Raw genomic sequence first — 22063 nt, forward strand, 5'->3', positions numbered from 1 at the left:
GTGTGGTACCAGAAGGAGTTACAGTCCTGAATGTGTACAGAGAGAAAAATCACCTCTGATTTCCTGATCCTCGGTTTCGGGCAGCAGTGTGTCCAACTGTTGACGTAGTATCTCCAAATAATTACTAGTTTCCTGAGATATTATGTTTTAATTCAACGAATCAAATATGTTTGATTTTCTCAAATGATGGGCATTTTTAGAGATTTTGGTTATTAAATGTATTTAATAAATGCATTCAGTTTCCATATAGAAAGTACTTAACCCTCTATTGCATGATGTTGCCTCAGGGCAACAAACTCATTTTCCTCACTTCACAATGACATTATTCACATTTAAAGACAACAGTAGGGTTAACAATAAAGGGTTTGATTAAGGCAATAAAAAGCCTGTACTTGGTCTTAGTATCTCTGAATGGGCGCATTTAAACCTCTTGTTTACCAGTTAGTATGTGTTGTTATCTGCAGAAATGTGTTTGTTGCCTAGAAGCAACATTGTGTGACTGTGGAATGGATTCAGCCAGTCACAAGCCAGGTCTCACCACTTCAGAGAACACGGCTCTACATTATTTCTTTTCATTCTCGCACAATGTTGCCTCATTGTCTGGAAGCGTATAATCATATGGATGTAGTGTCACCGTAGACATGGGTGTAGTGTCACCATAGATATGGGTGTAGTATAATCATAGATATGGGTGTAGTGTCACCATAGATATGGGTGTAGTGTAGCCATAGATATGGGTGTAGTGTAGCCATAGATATGGATGTAGTATCACCATAGATATGGGTGGAGTATAATCATAGATATGGGTGTAGTGTCACCATAGATATGGGTGTAGTGTCACCATAGATATGGGTGTAGTATAATCATAGATATGGGTGTAGCGTCACCATAGATATGGGTGTAGTGTAGCCATAGATATGGGTGTAGTGTAGCCATAGATATGGGTGTAGTGTCACCATAGATATGGGTGGAGTATAATCATAGATATGGGTGTAGTGTCACCATAGATATGGGTGTAGTATAATCATAGATATGGGTGTAGTATAATCATAGATATGGGTGTAGTGTCACCATAGATATGGGTGTAGTGTAGCCATAGATATGGGTGTAGTGTCACCATAGATATGGGTGTAGTGTAGCCATAGATATGGGTGTAGTGTAGCCATAGATATGGGTGTAGTGTCACCATAGATATGGGTGGAGTATAATCATAGATATGGGTGTAGTGTCACCATAGATATGGGTGTAGTGTAGCCATAGATATGGGTGTAGTATAATCATAGATATGGGTGTAGCGTCACCATAGATATGGGTGGAGTATAATCATAGATATGGGTGTAGTGTCACCATAGATATGGGTGTAGTATAATCATAGATATGGGTGTAGTATAATCATAGATATGGGTGTAGCGTCACCATAGATATGGGTGTAGTGTAGCCATAGATATGGGTGTAGTGTAGCCATAGATATGGGTGTAGTGTCACCATAGATATGGGTGGAGTATAATCATAGATATGGGTGTAGTGTCACCATAGATATGGGTGTAGTGTAGCCATAGATATGGGTGTAGTATAATCATAGATATGGGTGTAGCGTCAACATAGATATGGGTGTAGTGTAGCCATAGATATGGGTGTAGCGTCACCATAGATATGGGTGTAGCGTCACCATAGATATGGGTGTAGTGTAGCCATAGATATGGGTGTAGTGTCACCATAGATATGGGTGTAGTGTAATCATAGATATGGGTGTAGTGTAACCATAGATATGGGTGTAGTGTAATCATAGAAATGGGTGTAGTGTAATCATAGAAATGGGTGTAGTGTAATCATAGAATTGGGTGTTGTTTCTCAAGCCACACAGTAAAGCCCTCGATATGAAAGGCCAAGCTATTTTATATATTAATAATAATTTCTGGAGGCTCTTCTTTAAAACATCATTTATTGTCATGTTAACTCAAAATGACAGAACATCAGTTGCTGTAAGTGAATACTGTAAAGTGTCTGCAGGACTCCAGTCCCGGTGAAGGCCACACGGACATCAGAGCGGGGTTTTCCAGCCTGTCTCTAGATACACGTCCATCACACACACACACACACACACACACACACACACACACACACACACACACACACACACACACACACACACACACACACACACACCACTGTATCTGCCCTTCAGATAATATGACAGTAATTCAGACACAAATTAAAAACAAACAGGCGAATTCAAAGCCAAGCAAAACAAAAGACAATAAAACTGCAATGTGACGTTAATTAAACGGCGTAGCGAGAAGCCGGTACATTTCCTCTGTATTTCTCTAATCACTTCATGTGTATAAATATTTGAGTAACAAATCAAATTTCCTTCAGCCGGCAGTTCAGTCCGATATTGGCTCACGAACCCAGACCAAAGCTTTCCAGCTCAAAGAGAACACCGATAAATAAAATTCCCTAAATAGAAAAGTGTGTCAGTGTGTCAATATGTGGGCTTGCATCACTTCACGGACGCTTCAATATCAAAGACCACATTTATCAACAGTTGTCGCAGTTAATATCTAGTTTTTTTTTCCTTCAATCTCAACTGCACAGCTGAACTTTGGTCCTTTTTCCAGAGAGAGAGGAAGAAAAGAAAGAGCACAAACAACGTCTACGGTCAGTAACACAGCACAGAGAGAAAGGCCCAGAGTGTCACTACAACACACCACATGCAGCGCGGTACCGAGTGGTTCATCAGCGAGGTGGTTCAGTCGCACACAGGCGGCGTGTACGTCGTGCTGTCAGAGTGAGAGGAGATTCGCTGAGGTCAGGCAGAACCGCACACTCCACTCAACACACACTGCTGCTCAAAAGTTTCAAATCACCGTCTGGAAGGAGAAAAACCTCATTGACTTGAGGATAAATGTATCAAATCATTCTAACTTGGCGGTTTCGTGCAGGTTTCAAGCAGAAATTTTAGACATCTTGTCCAGATCAGTCCAGAGCTGTAGATGAACCTAAAATAACGGAGAACCTGTAGAGCATCGAGAGAGGAAGTTCTAATAATGTTCAAAATCCACATTTCAATTGTAATAAAGTCAATATCCAGAATGAAGCTCGAATGAAACTGAACTTAAAGTTCTAATATAATTAATATACAGAATGGAATTCTGTTTGGAAAAATATATATATATAAATATATATATATTAACAGGTAAAATATAAAGGGAGATATTACAGTATAATATACAAAAAGACATCTAAAATACTTTCTGGCATCTTGTTTATAATGAATTTACACATTTTGGTATAGTACTAATAATAAAAACGATACATATGATAGGTGAATCAAAGATTTTGAACAGTAGTGTTCAGGACACAACACGGCAACACAGCCCGAGTCCGTCTGCCAGAGATATTCACTACATTGTTATGGTGGTGAATTGAATTCATGACTGTTGTCAAAGTGCTACGATTAACTTGATGCTTGAGCTGGGGTCTAAAATTAGGTTCTGATTGGGTTTGGATGCTTTTTGAGATACAAAATTACATTCAACATTGTACAATATCGTCAAAACTGTAGTTTTATAGACTGTTAAACTGAATATGCAAACTTTACTACCTTGACCATACTGTACAGCACTGAACATACAGTATGTCTGATGAAATGATGAAATATATCTTCATTTGTGTCATTTTTGTTTTTGAGATCATTTGAAAATGCTTGTTGGCCTTTACATTGTCTGTAAATTTCATCATGAATGGCCCAAAAGAAATGGCTCAAAGCTCAATTCAGCGCTGTACCGAACCACTCTTGCTTGGGTTTCCTTTGGCTTGACTGCACAAGGCGATTAAGCTCTGGCTACAGATCCGATTATACATGCGCTCATGTATACAGTTAAAATTAAATATTCGTAAAATTAGTAAAAGACGGTTTCAGGTTACAAAAATAAAATTATAGCTGACTACTATAGACTGATCCTCATCCTCTAAGGTCCATCACCTGACAAACCACACAGCACCATATGATGCGCGCAAACACACACACACAGATATGTATATATAAAATACATACATACACATATATATATATATATATACACACATATACACACACATATATATATATATATATATATATATATATATATATATATATAAAAACACAAATGCGCACATACACACACACACACGCAGGAGACTGGGGGAGGGGGTGTAGCTGAGGTAACTCGCGTATCCACGCTGGGCCGGGCAGAGAGGGGGGGGGGGGTCTGCATGAAGGCTGATTATTCAGAGATGACTTGGTGGGTTCAGTGAGTGTCGGAGGGGGGCGGCTGGTCTGAGCAATGTTTCTGCTGGTGCGGCTCTCCTCAGCTCCGGATGAGTGTGAGGAACTCGTCCCGGGTTTTGGGGTCCTCCCTGAAGACCCCCAGCATGGTGCTGGTCACCGTCTTACTGTTCATTTTCTGCACACCTCTCATCACCATGCACATGTGACTGCGGGACAAAGGCACAGGAACGCTCACAAAATGAGCTTAGATGTCCAATTTAACTTTTTGTATACAGTTTTACGTTTTGTTATTGTTTTTCACTGCCCATCAAAATTATGGGGACATTTTGCTTTTCAAAAAGTTTAATATACAAGAATCTTTCTTGATCATAACGTTGCATTTTTTCAGTTAATCTGTTTTTATTTTTTTATTAATCTTAATACTTATTATTCAGTATCTACTATGTATTTATTATTAATTACTATGAATTATTCAGTATCTTCTATGAATTATTCAGTATCTACTATGAATTATTCAGTACCTAATATGAATTATTCTGTAAAGATAAAGTATTCAGAATCTACTGCTGTTAATTTTTTTGTAATAGGACAACCAACTCAATCTGACAGGTTGTATAGTGTAGTATAAAATAATAATAATAATAATAATAATAATAATAATAATAATAATAATTTCTAAGATTCTTGGTGGAAAAATTGTCCAAATGAAAAATAAAATAAAAAATCTGATCAACAGTTTAGGAAAAAGAGTTCATACGTTGCCTCAATGACCACTCCGACTCCGGCCGGCTGCAAAGCTTCAGTGATGGCCACGGCGATCTGTTTGGTCAGCCGCTCCTGGACTGAAAACGATTAAGAGCGAGGCAAATCAAATTCAGAAAGAGCGCAGATCTGTGGGCAGTATCTGACCAAAAGAGCATCTGAGTGACAGCAGACCAGCATGACTGAGGACATGATGGCTGTGTCGGAGTCGGACAGCTTAAAAAAGAGAAATATTTACCCTGTAATCTCCTGCTGTAGATCTCCACAATCCTGTGATAAAGGCAGCATCAGAGAAGAAGAAACACTTCAGGCGTTTTCATAAAAAACATCTGTGTAATTGTTTAAGGAAGAAGCTCACAGGGTCGCTTATTAAAACAATACTGTGTTTACGGAAAAAGTGATGTGTGTGTGTGTGTGTGTGTGTGTGTCATCACTGATATATCAAAAGCTCATAACATTTTCCATTTAAAATTGCCAGCTGCTCTTTACATCGTGTGAACATTGCATAATGAATGTATCCACGGAAACCATGCAAAAAGACTTAAACCAGCGCTCGTTAAAGTCTAGATCATTTTTATTCGTCCTAGAAAATATTTGCCCTGTGCAAAAGTTAGAGACCCTTCATTTATTTAACTTTCAGTCAAAACAAATACCAGCTTTTCATTTTTCAGGAGATTTTTTTCTGAAGAGATTAAATGTAAAATATTGAAAATATGTATAAAAAAAAAACGATACATCTTCAAAAACAGGAGTTCAGAATTTATGTGTGTATATATATAAGCTACAGAGAAAATGTGGCTCCTAACAACCACCTGGAAGAACTGGTCGACACCAAAACTGCCCCCATCAGATAAACAGCACTGAAAGCTTTCATCTCTGAGAAAGAGGAGAAGATCAAGCTGCTTCAGACCTGAAAGCATCACCGAATGATTACTTCAGAAAATGACCAACCAACTTCTATATATATATATTTAGTTCTTTATTGGTGTGTGTGTATGTATATATATACATACATACATACATATACACACACACACACACACACATAATATATATATATATATTTAGTTCTCTTTATTTGTCACTCTCAACAAATAACCTGGACTAACTGGACATTTTACATTTTGACTGGATATTAATGAGTGTATGTAAGTACAGACGAATCCAAAAGTTTGGGTACCCCCAGTCAAACAACATAACGGTGATTTTCTAAGTGTGAATATGTTCACACTTCCTCTACAGAGACACACTTCAGCACATTCTAATGGACAATCACTGTTTCCTAGCTGAAGGTATCACATTTGAAATGAAACAGAAAAGTGGTCTGTGCAAAAGTTATGGGACATTTTCTGTTTTCTAATCTGTTAAATTCAGCACATAAATTGAAATTCTGCATTAGAACTTGCAGAAAACCGCCACATTACGGGAGAGGACGTGTGAACTTATGATCACGTAAAAAATCTCCAAAACATGTCATTTGATCAGGGGTGCTCAAACGGTTGCGTGGGGCTGCATGTGTACAGCAGCGTTTGCGTGTGAATCTGTAGCGTCTCTCGTGCAGAGCGTAGGCTGCACTGTGAACAGTGCAGTACTGTGTGTGCACTGTTAGAGTAAGTCTAATCCTGGGTATTGGGGTCAGAGAGGATCAGTCTCTTCTTAGTCACTTACACACCGCACCTAATCGTCTTACTGTTACTCACTCACTCAAAGGGACCATCCTGATTAAAAAAAGAAGGGAATATGTGGCTGGAGTGGCAGCCTGAGATTTAGCAGCTTCATTAGTGATTGCAGTCTGATTAATGGGGGTTAATTACAGCGGGGCACTGCTCTACACTCAAACCTCTTATGTAAAATGGAAAAAAAAAACTTTACAATTTCATGATACTTCAAAACATTTTCTTAATACGTAATATGCATCACCATATCTATATGTATTCTGATGTTTGATCAGTTGAAACTGCCAAAAATGAACGTGCAGAGCCACTTTAAATACACTAAAACTTTAAATCCAGCCGTTTTTTCACGCACTGCTCTGCACTAAATGCAACTAATTATGCTAATTGTGTAATGAATCATGCAGTTGTTGGATGCTTTGTAAGCAGCGATGATATCCATGCCAAGAAAAGCACATCGCTGTTGTTGGAACAAAACATCATATGTCCAAAATGGTAACTTTACAGGAGAAGGAAAAAAACAGACTTTTTCTTTCTTTTGATCCAATCATCATGAAATTTACACACAAGGTAAAGAGCAACAGGCATTTTCAAATTATGTCAACAACTGAAAAACATCCCTCATGGTTATTTTCTGACAGCAGCAATTTTGTGACATATAACTCAATTTTCAACAATACAATAAAATACTATAATTCCGCCCATCCTTACTTGTAATAGTCAATAAAACATCTAAGCTACTTTTATCTACTTATAAAAAAATTAAAATCTAAAAATGTAAAAAGATTTTAGCTTTGAAATTGATAATAGAAGTCCAAACTTCTGAACGGTAGAGTATATGGACCATTATACTCAATTGGTTCAAACTGTGCTCCAGTAAAATACTAATTAAAAAATAATGATGTACTCAGACCTTAAGTGTTTATAAAGATTGTGTTCTGATCCATTTGAACCGCATTAATAGAGAGTACTGAGCTAAACAGATCACTTATAGGCTACTTTGGAGTATTACTGGGAGGACTCTGTCCCAAACCCTAATTCCTAATCCCTAAATTACACTTGTGAAAATAGTCAGATTTTAACATTTTTTTCATCTTTTTAATTTCTTTTAAAGTGAAGTTGGCACATGTAGATTTATCATGAGATCAAAAAAATGCTGGGCCACATTCTGATGTCACTAAACCAGAGTTTTAGTCCGAGGGTGGAGCCTAGTTTTAGCCACGCCCCTGCATTTTATAGCAGGAACTGAGGCTGCATCCCTGTCCCTCGTGGTCACATGGTGAGCAGTTAGATCTGTTTTGAACTGAATGTAAGTGTGAAAATCAGTGCTGACCATTAAAAATCGCCACTGCTGAAACACAAATTCACTGCAATTATGTTTTAAGGAAGAATATGATGGTTTTCTGTGTGAACAGCTGATCTAAGCCGTGTTTGCTGATCATGTACTGGCTGTGTTTTTGAGTTCTGCTAAAAATGAACTAAAACCAGCACAGAAACAGTCACTACTGAAACATGTGGCCAAGTCTGGGTAGCCTTATGACTGTTTTAGCAACGACAGAGTGGAATATTCTATCATTTGTTTTAATTATATAAGCATAATTAAGTTATAGGGTCACTCGAAGCAAAAGAAGTTTCGTCTAACGTCCAATTCAGTCAAATGTCTGAAATGTGTTTTGAACTTCTATAGTGGAAAAATCTTTATATGAAAAACAAGCACATTATTTTGACTGAACGTTAAGACCAGAGAAATGTTACAGCCAACAGCTCCGTACAAAGGTGCCAATACCTGTGTGATGTATCGTGTTAACTCACCTGGCCAGTTTGCTGAGACCAAGCACCCTCTTGTTTGGGAGATAGCCTATGTGGACCTATGTGGATGAAACACAAGGCTTATTGATTAGTCAAAAAAAAAAAAAATCAGGGCATAGCATAGCATAGCGTGTCCATCAGCGCATGTAGGAGTACATAAGTGCACTTTAAGTACTTTTAAGTGATCCTTATTAGTCCCACAACGGGGAAATTTCACCTCCGCATTTAACCCGTCAACACAGTGAAACACCACATACACACTAGTGGACACACACACTTGTCCGGAGCGGTGGGCAGCCCTATCCACAGCATCCGGGGAGCAGTTGAGGGTTAGGTGTCTTGCTGAAGGGCACTTCAGTCACATACTGTCGGCTCAGGGGATCGAACCGGCGACCTTCCGGTCACAGTCTGGATCCCTAACAACCAGCCCACTGGACTGAATCACACAGGGGTCAGCCCATACAGGTCACCCATATAAAACACTCGGTTCTGTCGCAGTTTTGGAGGTGAGCGGTGAACCGGGGCTGGGATACAAGAAATCTATTCCAAAGGAGGGTCCCCATAAACTCCAGCCAATAATTCTGCCACACTTCTTCCACTTCATTCAAGACTTAAAAGCCTAAACAGAAATCGAATCTGACCGCAGGTGAAAATTTCAGTTCTGTTATTCATTAGTTTTAATATTTGCCACATCTGGACAACCAAACTTTTTTTTTTTTTTTTTAGGAGCGTGTAAATATTTTTTTTATGGTTAGGTACCCAAAACTATTATCAATATCATCTATAATCCATATAATAGAAATAAAACAGGACATAACTGTACTGATAATCTGTGCACTAGTACAGAAGTGGATGTACTTATTTTACATGCACAACAATAACGACGCCACGTTCTATTCAAAAACATTCGTTACACCGCGCCTTGGTTTTTGTCACGATTGGCCCCTCCCAGTCCCGTCCATGTGTTCGTGTTGTTTTGGTTTTTTAGTCCAGCCCCTTCGTTTCGTGACTCCACCCCTGATGGTTTCCACCTGCGTTCCCGCCTGTTCCTCATTTACCCTGATGTATTTAAAGCCTGTGTTTTCCCACCCACTGTCTGGTGGCTGGTCTTTGTACTGGTCTTTGTACTGTTGTTTGTTCTGGTTGTACTATTTGTGTTTGAACTGTTTGATTCTGGTTTGTCCATCAGACAAGGAGGGGAAAGTTCAGCTCCTCACTGCTGGGCTTTAGTTACATTTAGGGATCATACGCCTTCAAAGAGGGGGGCAGTTATTTATTATCACCCCCCCTAATTCTTCAGTGATATGAAGCTGAAGTCAGATAATCTCCAGCTTCTTGTTCGAATGTTAGTTAGCTAGCTACCAAGACATTAGTGCACTGACGTTGGACGAGAAGTTTCCCGATGCAACTTCAATGGAGTCTGACGTGCCAGAATGTAGCTGCTGCACTATTTAAGGTGGAACGGGAAAATCTGGATAAGAAGCTGGCGAATGAGAAACGAGTTCAGCTTTGTGACTTTTCAGTGTTTGTCAGTTTCTCGTTGCCGAGTGATTATAAACACAAATAAGTCCATTCGTCTCTTAATTATCAATGTTTGAGACAGTTGTCTGTGTTGCTATGGTGACCAGCAGTCTGAGCTGATCTTCAGGGTTAAACGGTGAATCAGCAGTTCTACATTAACAGACCATTTACTGTTAAATGGTGTTGAAGGATCAGCAGAGCTTTATTTTACTGTAGAGGAGGATTATTTTATTATTACCTACTGATCTGATTCAGCTGTTTATCTGATTCATGCTGCCGACGCCCGAGTTACACGGCTGGTACCGTTGGTCATTAGTGCAGTATTAGTTACTTTAGCCTCAACGTATGACTTGGCTGATCGACCACATTAAAGGTAAAGGGGTAAAACTAATTTTAAGCTATTTCAGATCAGCATGTTTGGGCAGACAGAAAGAAGAAACGCGGAGAAAGTGGACAGATGGATAGAGTGAGTTTGTGCTTTATAAGTATCCCTCTGCCCCAAACCCCCCGAGCCAGAGCTCCACTCCACCGCCGCACTCAAATGTCAGCAACAATTTGATGAAGCCGACCAAGAGAAAGGGCAGCTTCAGCGCTCATGCAAAGAGTCCTCTTCTCCTCCTCCCCTCTCTCTTTCTGTTCGGATGAGATAAAGCCAGATGAAGGGATGGTCAGCGATCTCTCCTGACCCCCACCAGGCCCTGCCAATCCGGCTCAACGTCCTACAATATGCCGACCAAAGTTCTTCCCACAACTTTAAAGGAATATTTTGGTGATAAACCGGTACCACTTTAGACTAAGACTACCCTTATAAGCTGTTTATAAGCTTTTTAAATGGTTATTCTTTAGGTCATAAACACCTTAGAAATCATTAGTAAACAGTTATAACACATTATTAAAGGGGGGAAAACGTGAGATGCAAGGTAAGATAAGCAACCAGTTTAACCACACGCTTAAAATGAGGTTCTTTAAGGGTTCTTTAGTAAAGAAAAAGGTTCTACATAGAACCATGAACACTCAAAGAACCCTTTTGCATGGTTAAAGGGTTCTGTGCATCATGAAATGGTTCTTCAGATTGATGGAGAATAGAGCTTTTTTCAAAAGGGTTCTATATAGCACTAGAAAGGGTTCTCCTATTGTAACAAGCCTGACACCGTAACAATAGAAGAACCTTTTTTTGGTGCTATATAGAACCCTTTTCAAAAAGGTTCTATATAGAACCATATACAGTACATTCTCTGTCAGTTTGAAGAACCATCTCACAATGGAAAGAACCCTTTAATCGCGCAAAGAGTACTTTGAGTGTTCACGGTTCTAGATAGAAATATTTTTCTTTACTAAAGAACCCGTAAAGAACCATCATTTTTGAGTGTGTATATAAATGAATGCAGTTTCACTATTAGGCAAATAACATCACTGTTGCCCTTTTTTTATTTGTGTTATAACTGCTTATTAATGCTTTATAAGGCATTTATGGCCTAATTAATAACCATTGATACACTATTTTTAAACCATTTATAAACGCTTTATAAGGGTACTCTTATTCTAAAGTGTTACTGATCAAATCAAATGCCCATTTTTGTTCACCTGGCTTCAGCGAACAATAAGACACAATTGTGGAGAAAACGAATGACCGCAGATGTCGCGTGGAGGCTTTGTCTGCCGTGTCGCACACACAGCTGAGTAAAGTCCACGGACGAAGACGCTACATGACAAAGCCTCTAAACGGTCGGTAAAAAAGAGGCGCACCATTAAACAAAGATGGGAGACTGAGGAGCTTCGGCCGGCACACTAATATCCATCCATCCATCCATTTTCTAAGCCGCTTCTTCCTCAGGATCGTGGGGAGGTGCTGGAGCCTATCCCAGCGGTCATCGGGCGGAAGGCAGGAAACACCCTGGACAGGTCGCCAGTCCATCGCAGGGCAGACAGACAGACAGACAGTCACTCACACCCAGGGGCAGTTTAGCATGTCCAATCGGCCTGACTGCATGTCTTCGGACTGTGGGAGGAAACCGGAGAACCCGGAGGAAACCCACACAGACACGGGGAGAACATGCAGACTCCACACAGAGAGGACCCCGGTCACCCGGCTGGGGAATCGAACCCAGGCCCTCCTCACTGTGAGGCAGCAGTGCTACCCACCACACCACCGTGCTGCCCCTGGCACACTAATATTTCACTGTGAAATGCGTATTGGTTAAATAAACAATGAACACCTCCTAAATATTATAACACACAAAAAACGTCTCTAATGCAAAATAAACGTTATACTGATGAAGAAATGATGACAACAGAAGATCCTTCACTCACATCCTCGGAAGACAAATCCTTCACCAGGTTCTGACTAAGTTCTCTTTGAATTCTCTTTCAGCACAATCGCAATCGTCAGATGCATCCACTCAGCGAAGGCGTCCGAATTTACAAAATGTTGTGTGCACTTACATATTTCCACCACAGAGGTCTCCAAATCCCCCGATCTGACATAGTGCAGCTTTAAGTAATCCCAAGCAGGAGAATGTGCTGAAGATGGTTCTGTTTAGTACCTTTTTGAAAAGGGTTCTACACTGAACCACAAAAACTCAAAGAACCCTCTCCATGATTAAAGAGTTCTTTGCACCGTGAAAGTGTTCTTCAGATCGACGGAGAATGAGCTGAAGATGGTTCTATACAGAACCTTTTTGAAAAGGGTTCTATATAGCACCAAAAGGGGATCTCCTACTCTCATACGCTTCATATTGTTGCAATAGAAGAACCAGTTTTGTTGCTAATATAGAACCATCTACAGCACATTCTTCAATCTGAAGAACCCTTTCATCATGCAAAGTGTTCGTGGTTCTCTGCAGAACCAGTTCCTGTACTAAAGAACCCCTGTAGAACCTTCTTTAAGTGTGTATAATCTAGATATTGTCAGAAATATGTAAAAAGCAGTGGATGTAGAGAAGAGAGAGAGCAGCTTCCTCTCTACCACAGGAAGCTATCATTATCGCTCATGATGAAGTCTGGTGTACTATTGTCTGATTGGCTGCGCTCAGTGCAGTGGCTGCACTCATTTGCATAAAGTTGAACTCTGATTAACTTCATCACCACAGTTTTGTTTATACTTTAGCCCATATTTAAACATCACTGAGTCCTACAGTGTCAGAAACCACATAACCACAGTATCAGTTAGAGAAGCTGAACAGCTCCACACGGTTTGAGTGTGTGATGATTTAGGCCTGCAGTTAGCGCCATGCTAATTAACCTGGCACTGCTTTACAGTCCTAAACTCCAGTTGTGGGCTGGAGGTTAGGGAACTGGCCCTGTGACCGGAAGGTTGCCGGTTCGATCCCCAATGCCGACAGTCCATGAATGAGGTGTCCTTGAGCAAGACACCTAACCCCCAACTGCTCCCTGGGCGCCGTGGATAGGGTTGCCCACCGCTCTGCCCAAGTGTGCTCACTGCCCCCTAGTGTGTGTGCTCACTAGTGTGTATGTGGTGTTTCACTTCATGGATGGGTTAAATGCAGAGGTGGAATTTCCCCGTTTGTGGGATTAAAAAAGTATCACTTAATGCCATTTGGCTGACGCTCTTGTCCAGAGCGACTTACAGTTTGATCATTTTACACAAGTAGGTGAAGGCGGTGTTAGGAGTCTTGCCCAAGGACTCTTATTGGTACAGTGTAGGGTGTTTACCCAGGTCTACAGCGTAGAAGGCTGTTACCCACTACACTACTATCCACCAGGTTTAGGCCACTTCAGCTACATTACAGCATAAAACTACGGAGCAAACATCAAACGCCGAACACGTCGTGGCTGATCGAGCATCTGAGGTAAGAGGAAGAATCTGTAAATCTAATTCTTCATCACTATTCCTCACAACACTGGAGGAACAGGGTTTGTTATTTAGGCGTCGTGAGCCGGCGAGAGTGTGATGGAGTGATATGAAGCGTGAGGAGAGGAGAGATCACACCTGACTGGCTCAGAGCAGATGATGGACGCTAAGAGGCTCTGTGCGGCTATTACACTGGCGGATGCTGGAGATGGACGAGACAGATCATTGAAGATCAAGGAAAAAACAAACAAACAAACAAACAAACAAAAAGAAGCAGAAAAAATGGGGGACAATCAGAAAGACGAACAAAAAAAATAGACAAGTAACAAAAAAAAGGAGGGACGGAAGCGGTCAATTGAAAACGGGGCATAAAGAAAAACAAGAGAGCAAGGAAATAAAATAAGCACAAAAAATCGAACCAACAAACAAAAACAAGAAGAAAAAAAGCTGGATGCAGGTGATCGTTTGAGATGGAGGGAAAGAATGAAAACAAACAAATGAAGCAAATGAAAAAAAAGGATGGGAGTTATTACTGATAACTGGGGGAAACAAGAAAAAACTAATAAAATGAGGGGGGAGTGAGTGAGTGAGTGAGTGAGTGAGTGAGTGAGTGAGTGAGTGAGTGAGTGAGTGAGTGAAAATGGGAGGGAAGCCAACAACAACAAGGGAAAAAAAACACGCAAAAGAAAAAGAACAGATGGATGTGGGTGATCATTTGAGATGGAGGGAAAAAATGAAAAACAAGCATAGTAAATATAAAACAAAGGATGAGAGTCATTACTGATAACTGGGGGAGACGAGAAAAAGAGAAAAAACAAACAAAAGGCAAAATGAATGAATGGATGAATGAAAAAGAAGGATGGGCGTCGGCACTGAAAAAGGGAAAAGCGAAGAACAAACAAAAAAGGAAAAAACAAGTGAGAGAAAAAGAAGAACGGACTGATGTAAGCGATCATTTACAATATGGAATAAACAAGGTAATAATTAGATAAACAAACAAACAGAGACATAGAAATAAATAAATAAGAATGATGGGAATCGTCGCTGAAACTGGAGGGGAAAAAACAACAACAAAAAAAGAGACAAAGGACATCCAAAAAAACAGCAATGAAACCGACGATGGCCGTGAGCGATGATTGTAGACGGGGTGAAAAGCGGAGAGGCGCACGGCCTCCTGGGAGAGAAATTGGAGAGTCATTATGTGGTCGCGGAAGCGGAGAGATGACAGAGGGGATACGGGGCGTGCTGCTGACGACAGAAGGACAGGACAGCGAGCTGTCAGCGGGCGGCGAGGAGGACGAGCGGACACCCTCGGACAGCATCTGACAAACTAAATTGCGAGCAGAAAAAAAGAAAACAAACGCCCTCTGTTCCTGATCAATGGCGTGCTCCATCATCACCAGCCGCGTGCAGCATGACGGCGGCGCGAGCGGCTCTTTTGTCCTAAATGGCGCACCTGCTGCGCTCAGAGCTGGAGGAGGAACGAAATGTCAAACCTGAGGATGAAGAGCCAGATAAGCAGCGCGTCCGCGTCTCCGGCAGAGAGACTTAATTACACTGGATTGTTTCAGCGCTGACCACGTTTGACGAGCGTCATACAATCAGAAGCCGCCCCTCAGAGATATGAAACAGTATATACTCCCAAAACAGTATATACTCTCATACAGTATACACTCTCATACAGTATACACTCTCAAACAGTATACACTCTCAAACAGTATATACTCCCAAACAGTATACACTCCCAAAACAGTATACACTCTCAAACAGTATACACTCTCAAACAGTATACACTCCCAAAACAGTATACACTCTCAAACAGTATACACTCTCAAAACAGTATACACTCCCAAAACAGTATACACTCTCAAACAGTATACACTCTCAAAACAGTATACACTCCCAAAACAGTATACACTCTCAAACAGTATACACTCCCAAAACAGTATACACTCCCAAAACAGTATACACTCTCAAACAGTATACACTCTCAAACAGTATACACTCCCAAAACAGTATACACTCTCAAACAGTATACACTCCCAAAACAGTATACACTCCCAAAACAGTATACACTCTCAAACAGTATACACTCTCAAACAGTATACACTCTCAAACAGTATATACTCCCAAACAGTATACACTCTCAAAACAGTATATACTCCCAAAACAGTATATACACTCCCAAAACAGTATACACTCTCAAACAGTATATACTCCCAAAACAGTATACACTCTCAAACAGTATACACTCTCATACAGTATACACTCTCAAAACAGTATACACTCTCAAAACAGTATACACTCTCAAACAGTATACACTCTCAAACAGTATATACTCTCAAAACAGTATATACTCCCAAACAGTATACACTCCCAAACAGTATACACTCCCAAAACAGTATACACTCTCAAAACAGTATACACTCTCAAACAGTATACACTCTCAAACAGTATACACTCTCAAAACAGTATACACTCTCAAACAGTATACACTCTCAAACAGTATACACTCCCAAACAGTATACACTCCCAAACAGTTTACACTCCCAAACAGTATACACTCTCAAACAGTATACACTCTCAAACAGTATACACTCTCAAAACAGTATACACTCTCAAACAGTATACACTCTCAAACAGTATACACTCTCAAACAGTATATACTCCCAAACAGTATACACTCCCAAACAGTATACACTCCCAAACAGTATATACTCCCAAAACAGTATACACTCTCAAAACAGTATACACTCTCAAAACAGTATATACTCTCAAACAGTATACACTCCCAAACAGTATATACTCTCAAAACAGTATATACTCTCAAACAGTATACACTCCCAAAACAGTATACACTCCCAAAACAGTATACACTCCCAAAACAGTATACACTCCCAAAACAGTATACACTCTCAAACAGTATACACTCTCAAACAGTATATACTCCCAAAACAGTATATACACTCCCAAAACAGTATACACTCTCAAACAGTATACACTCTCAAACAGTATACACTCTCATACAGTATATACTCCCAAAACAGTATATACTCCCAAAACAGTATATACTCTCAAACAGTATACACTCTCAAACAGTATACACTCTCAAACAGTATATACTCCCAAAACAGTATATACTCCCAAAACAGTATACACTCTCAAACAGTATACACTCTCATACAGTATACACTCTCAAAACAGTATACACTCTCAAAACAGTATATACTCTCAAACAGTATACACTCCCAAACAGTATATACTCTCAAAACAGTATATACTCTCAAACAGTATACACTCCCAAAACAGTATATACTCTCAAACAGTATACACTCCCAAAACAGTATACACTCCCAAAACAGTATACACTCTCAAACAGTATACACTCTCAAACAGTATATACTCCCAAAACAGTATATACACTCCCAAAACAGTATACACTCTCAAACAGTATACACTCTCAAACAGTATACACTCTCATACAGTATATACTCCCAAAACAGTATATACTCCCAAAACAGTATATACTCTCAAACAGTATACACTCTCAAACAGTATACACTCTCAAACAGTATATACTCCCAAAACAGTATATACTCCCAAAACAGTATACACTCTCAAACAGTATACACTCTCATACAGTATACACTCTCATACAGTATACACTCCCAAAACAGTATATACTCCCAAAACAGTATACACTCTCAAAACAGTATATACTCTCAAACAGTATACACTCTCAAACAGTATACACTCTCAAAACAGTATACACTCTCAAACAGTATACACTCTCAAACAGTATACACTCCCAAACAGTATACACTCCCAAACAGTATACACTCTCAAACAGTATACACTCTCAAACAGTATACACTCTCAAAACAGTATACACTCTCAAACAGTATACACTCTCAAACAGTATACACTCTCAAACAGTATATACTCCCAAACAGTATACACTCCCAAACAGTATACACTCCCAAACAGTATATACTCCCAAAACAGTATACACTCTCAAAACAGTATACACTCTCAAAACAGTATATACTCTCAAACAGTATACACTCCCAAACAGTATATACTCTCAAAACAGTATATACTCTCAAACAGTATACACTCCCAAAACAGTATATACTCTCAAACAGTATACACTCCCAAAACAGTATACACTCCCAAAACAGTATACACTCTCAAACAGTATACACTCTCAAACAGTATATACTCCCAAAACAGTATATACACTCCCAAAACAGTATACACTCTCAAACAGTATACACTCTCAAACAGTATACACTCTCATACAGTATATACTCCCAAAACAGTATATACTCCCAAAACAGTATATACTCTCAAACAGTATACACTCTCAAACAGTATACACTCTCAAACAGTATATACTCCCAAAACAGTATATACTCCCAAAACAGTATACACTCTCAAACAGTATACACTCTCATACAGTATACACTCTCAAAACAGTATACACTCTCAAAACAGTATATACTCTCAAACAGTATACACTCCCAAACAGTATATACTCTCAAAACAGTATATACTCTCAAACAGTATACACTCCCAAAACAGTATATACTCTCAAACAGTATACACTCCCAAAACAGTATACACTCCCAAAACAGTATACACTCTCAAACAGTATACACTCTCAAACAGTATATACTCCCAAAACAGTATATACACTCCCAAAACAGTATACACTCTCAAACAGTATACACTCTCAAACAGTATACACTCTCATACAGTATATACTCCCAAAACAGTATATACTCCCAAAACAGTATATACTCTCAAACAGTATACACTCTCAAACAGTATACACTCTCAAACAGTATATACTCCCAAAACAGTATATACTCCCAAAACAGTATACACTCTCAAACAGTATACACTCTCATACAGTATACACTCTCATACAGTATACACTCCCAAAACAGTATATACTCCCAAAACAGTATACACTCTCAAAACAGTATATACTCTCAAACAGTATACACTCTCAAACAGTATACTCCCAAAACAGTATATACTCCCAAAACAGTATATACACTCTCAAACAGTATACACTCTCAAACAGTATACTCCCAAAACAGTATATACTCTCATACAGTATACACTCTCATACAGTATACACTCTCAAACAGTATACACTCTCAAAACAGTATACACTCTCATACAGTATACACTCTCAAACAGTATACACTCCCATACAGTATATACTCTCATAGATTATACACTCTCATACAGTATACACTCCCAAAACAGTATACACTCTCATACAGTATACACTCTCATACAGTATATACTCCCAAAACAGTATACGCTCTCATACAGTATATACTCCCAAAACAGTATACACTCTCATACAGTATATACTCCCAAAACAGTATACACTCTCATACAGTATACACTCTCATACAGTATACACTCAAAGAGTATATACACTCTCAAAGAGTATATACACTCTCAAACAGTATATACTCTCAGTGTATACACTCAGTGTATACACTCTCAGTGTATACTCTCAAAGAGTATATACACTCTCAAAAGAGTATGTACACTCTCATACAGTATACACTCCCATACAGTATACACTCTCATACAGTATACACTCTCATACAGTATACACTCCCAAAACAGTATACACTCTCATACAGTATACACTCCCAAAACAGTATACACTCTCATACAGTATACACTCTCATACAGTATACACTCTCATACAGTATATACTCCCAAAACAGTATACGCTCTCATACAGTATATACTCCCAAAACAGTATACACTCTCATACAGTATATACTCCCAAAACAGTATACACTCTCATACAGTATACACTCTCATACAGTATACACTCAAAGAGTATATACACTCTCAAAGAGTATATACACTCTCAAACAGTATATACTCTCAGTGTATACACTCAGTGTATACACTCTCAGTGTATACTCTCAAAGAGTATATACACTCTCAAAAGAGTATGTACACTCTCATACAGTATACACTCCCATACAGTATACACTCTCATACAGTATACACTCTCATACAGTATACACTCCCAAAACAGTATACACTCTCATACAGTATATACCCTCATACAGTATATACTCTCATACAGTATATACTCTCATTCAGTATATACTCCCAAAACAGTATACACTCTCAAAGAGTATATACACTCTCAAACAGTATATACTCTCAGTGTATACACTCAGTGTATACACTCTCAGTGTATACTCTCAAAGAGTATATACACTCTCAAAAGAGTATGTACACTCTCATACAGTATACACTCCCATACAGTATACACTCTCATACAGTATACACTCTCATACAGTATACACTCCCAAAACAGTATACACTCTCATACAGTATATACCCTCATACAGTATATACTCTCATACAGTATATACTCCCAAAACAGTATACACTCTCATACAGTATACACTCTCATACAGTATATACTCCCAAAACAGTATACGCTCTCATACAGTATATACTCCCAAAACAGTATACACTCTCATACAGTATACATTCTCATACAGTATACACTCAAAGAGTATATACACTCTCAAAGAGTATATACACTCTCAAACAGTATATACTCTCAGTGTATACACTCAGTGTATACACTCTCAGTGTATACTCTCAAAGAGTATATACACTCTCAAAAGAGTATGTACACTCTCATACAGTATACACTCCCATACAGTATACACTCTCATACAGTATACACTCCCAAAACAGTATACACTCTCATACAGTATATACCCTCATACAGTATATACTCTCATACAGTATATACTCCCAAAACAGTATACACTCTCATAGAGTATATACACTCATACAGTATACTCTCAAAGAGTATATACACTCTCAAACAGTATATACTCTCAGTGTATACTCTCAAACAGTATATACTCTCAAAAGAGTATATACACTCTCAAACAGTATATACTATCATACAGTATACAATCTCATACAGTATATACTCTCATACAGTATACACTCTCAAAACAGTATACACTCTCAAAACAGTATACACTCTCAGTGTATACTCTCAAAACAGTATATACTTTAAAACAGTATACACTCTCAAAACAGTATACACTCAAAGAGTATATACACTCTCAAAGAGTATATACTCTCAGTGTATACTCTCAAACAGTATACACTCTCAAAAGAGTATATACACTCTCAAAACAGTATACACACTCAAAGAGTATATACACTCTCAAAGAGTATATACTCTCAGTGTATACTCTCAAACAGTATACACTCTCAAAAGAGTATATACACTCTCAAAAGAGTATACACTCTCAAAAACAAAAAAAGCAGCTCATTTTGAAGGCAACATTTTACACACTTACACACATCCACAAATTCAGCTATTCATCTTACAGTAGTTTGGACCCGCCCACCCACGCTGAAATGTTTAGCTTGGACTGTTTTTTTGAATGAGGCACAGTACAAGGCAGCCAATCAGAACAGAGCTCATTTACATATATCAGTTTTTAAACTGTACGGGATAAAGAAAGGTTAAAAAATTGATATGTTGCAATGATTTTTTGTCTGTTTGTGATACATAAACACAAACATTTATGCAAAAATATGCAAATATTTTAGGCAAACTTTAACATTCGGCCAAATTACAAATTTTGCACATCCTCTACGGAGAACACACAAAAATATAGAATTTTTCTGTTTGTTTTATTTGCTAAGTTTAAACAAACTGGGCGCATATACACACACAGATACACACACACACTCCGATATATATACACATCACCGTTGTCAGAACAAAATCTCGTATCTCCAAAATAGTAACTTTACAGGAGAAGGAAAAAAACCTACTTTACTTTTAATGGAAGTCAAAGGAACCAGAATTTTTTCCAAGTCATTTTGGGCTGTTTCTTTTGGTCCATTCATCATGAAATTTACACACAATATCTCACATAATATTAATATTACACAATATCTCAATTTCTGACTTTTTTTCACAGTTTTGGACATAATTTGAAAATTCCTGTTCTTTACATTGTGTGTAAATTTCATGATGAATGGACCAAAAGAAATGGCCCAAAATGACTTGGAAAAAATTCTGGTTCCTTTGACTTACACTAAAAATAAAATAGATACAAGATTTTCCTCTGACAACAGCAACACGATTTAAATATTTATGTATTTATCTGTCTATCC

General features: G+C 38.7%; 1 protein-coding gene across 1 annotated transcript in view; it reads right to left on the bottom strand.

Annotated features, from left to right (window-relative positions):
• Window positions 1-4140: 4140 nt before the first annotated feature.
• The window catches only part of gch1 (GTP cyclohydrolase 1), a 28347-nt gene continuing 10424 nt past the window's right edge, over window positions 4141-22063 (bottom strand). Inside the window, exons 3-6 of the mRNA XM_017721612.2 lie at window positions 8521-8576; window positions 5274-5305; window positions 5031-5115; window positions 4141-4479 (exon numbers count right to left, since the gene is read on the bottom strand). Coding sequence (XP_017577101.1) covers window positions 4353-4479; window positions 5031-5115; window positions 5274-5305; window positions 8521-8576 — 300 coding nt within the window. The 3' untranslated portion in view covers window positions 4141-4352. The remainder of the gene's footprint in view (window positions 4480-5030; window positions 5116-5273; window positions 5306-8520; window positions 8577-22063) is intronic.

The sequence above is a fragment of the Pygocentrus nattereri genome, chromosome 10 (assembly GCF_015220715.1).
Source record: "Pygocentrus nattereri isolate fPygNat1 chromosome 10, fPygNat1.pri, whole genome shotgun sequence".
NCBI classification, from domain to species: domain Eukaryota; kingdom Metazoa; phylum Chordata; class Actinopteri; order Characiformes; family Serrasalmidae; genus Pygocentrus; species Pygocentrus nattereri.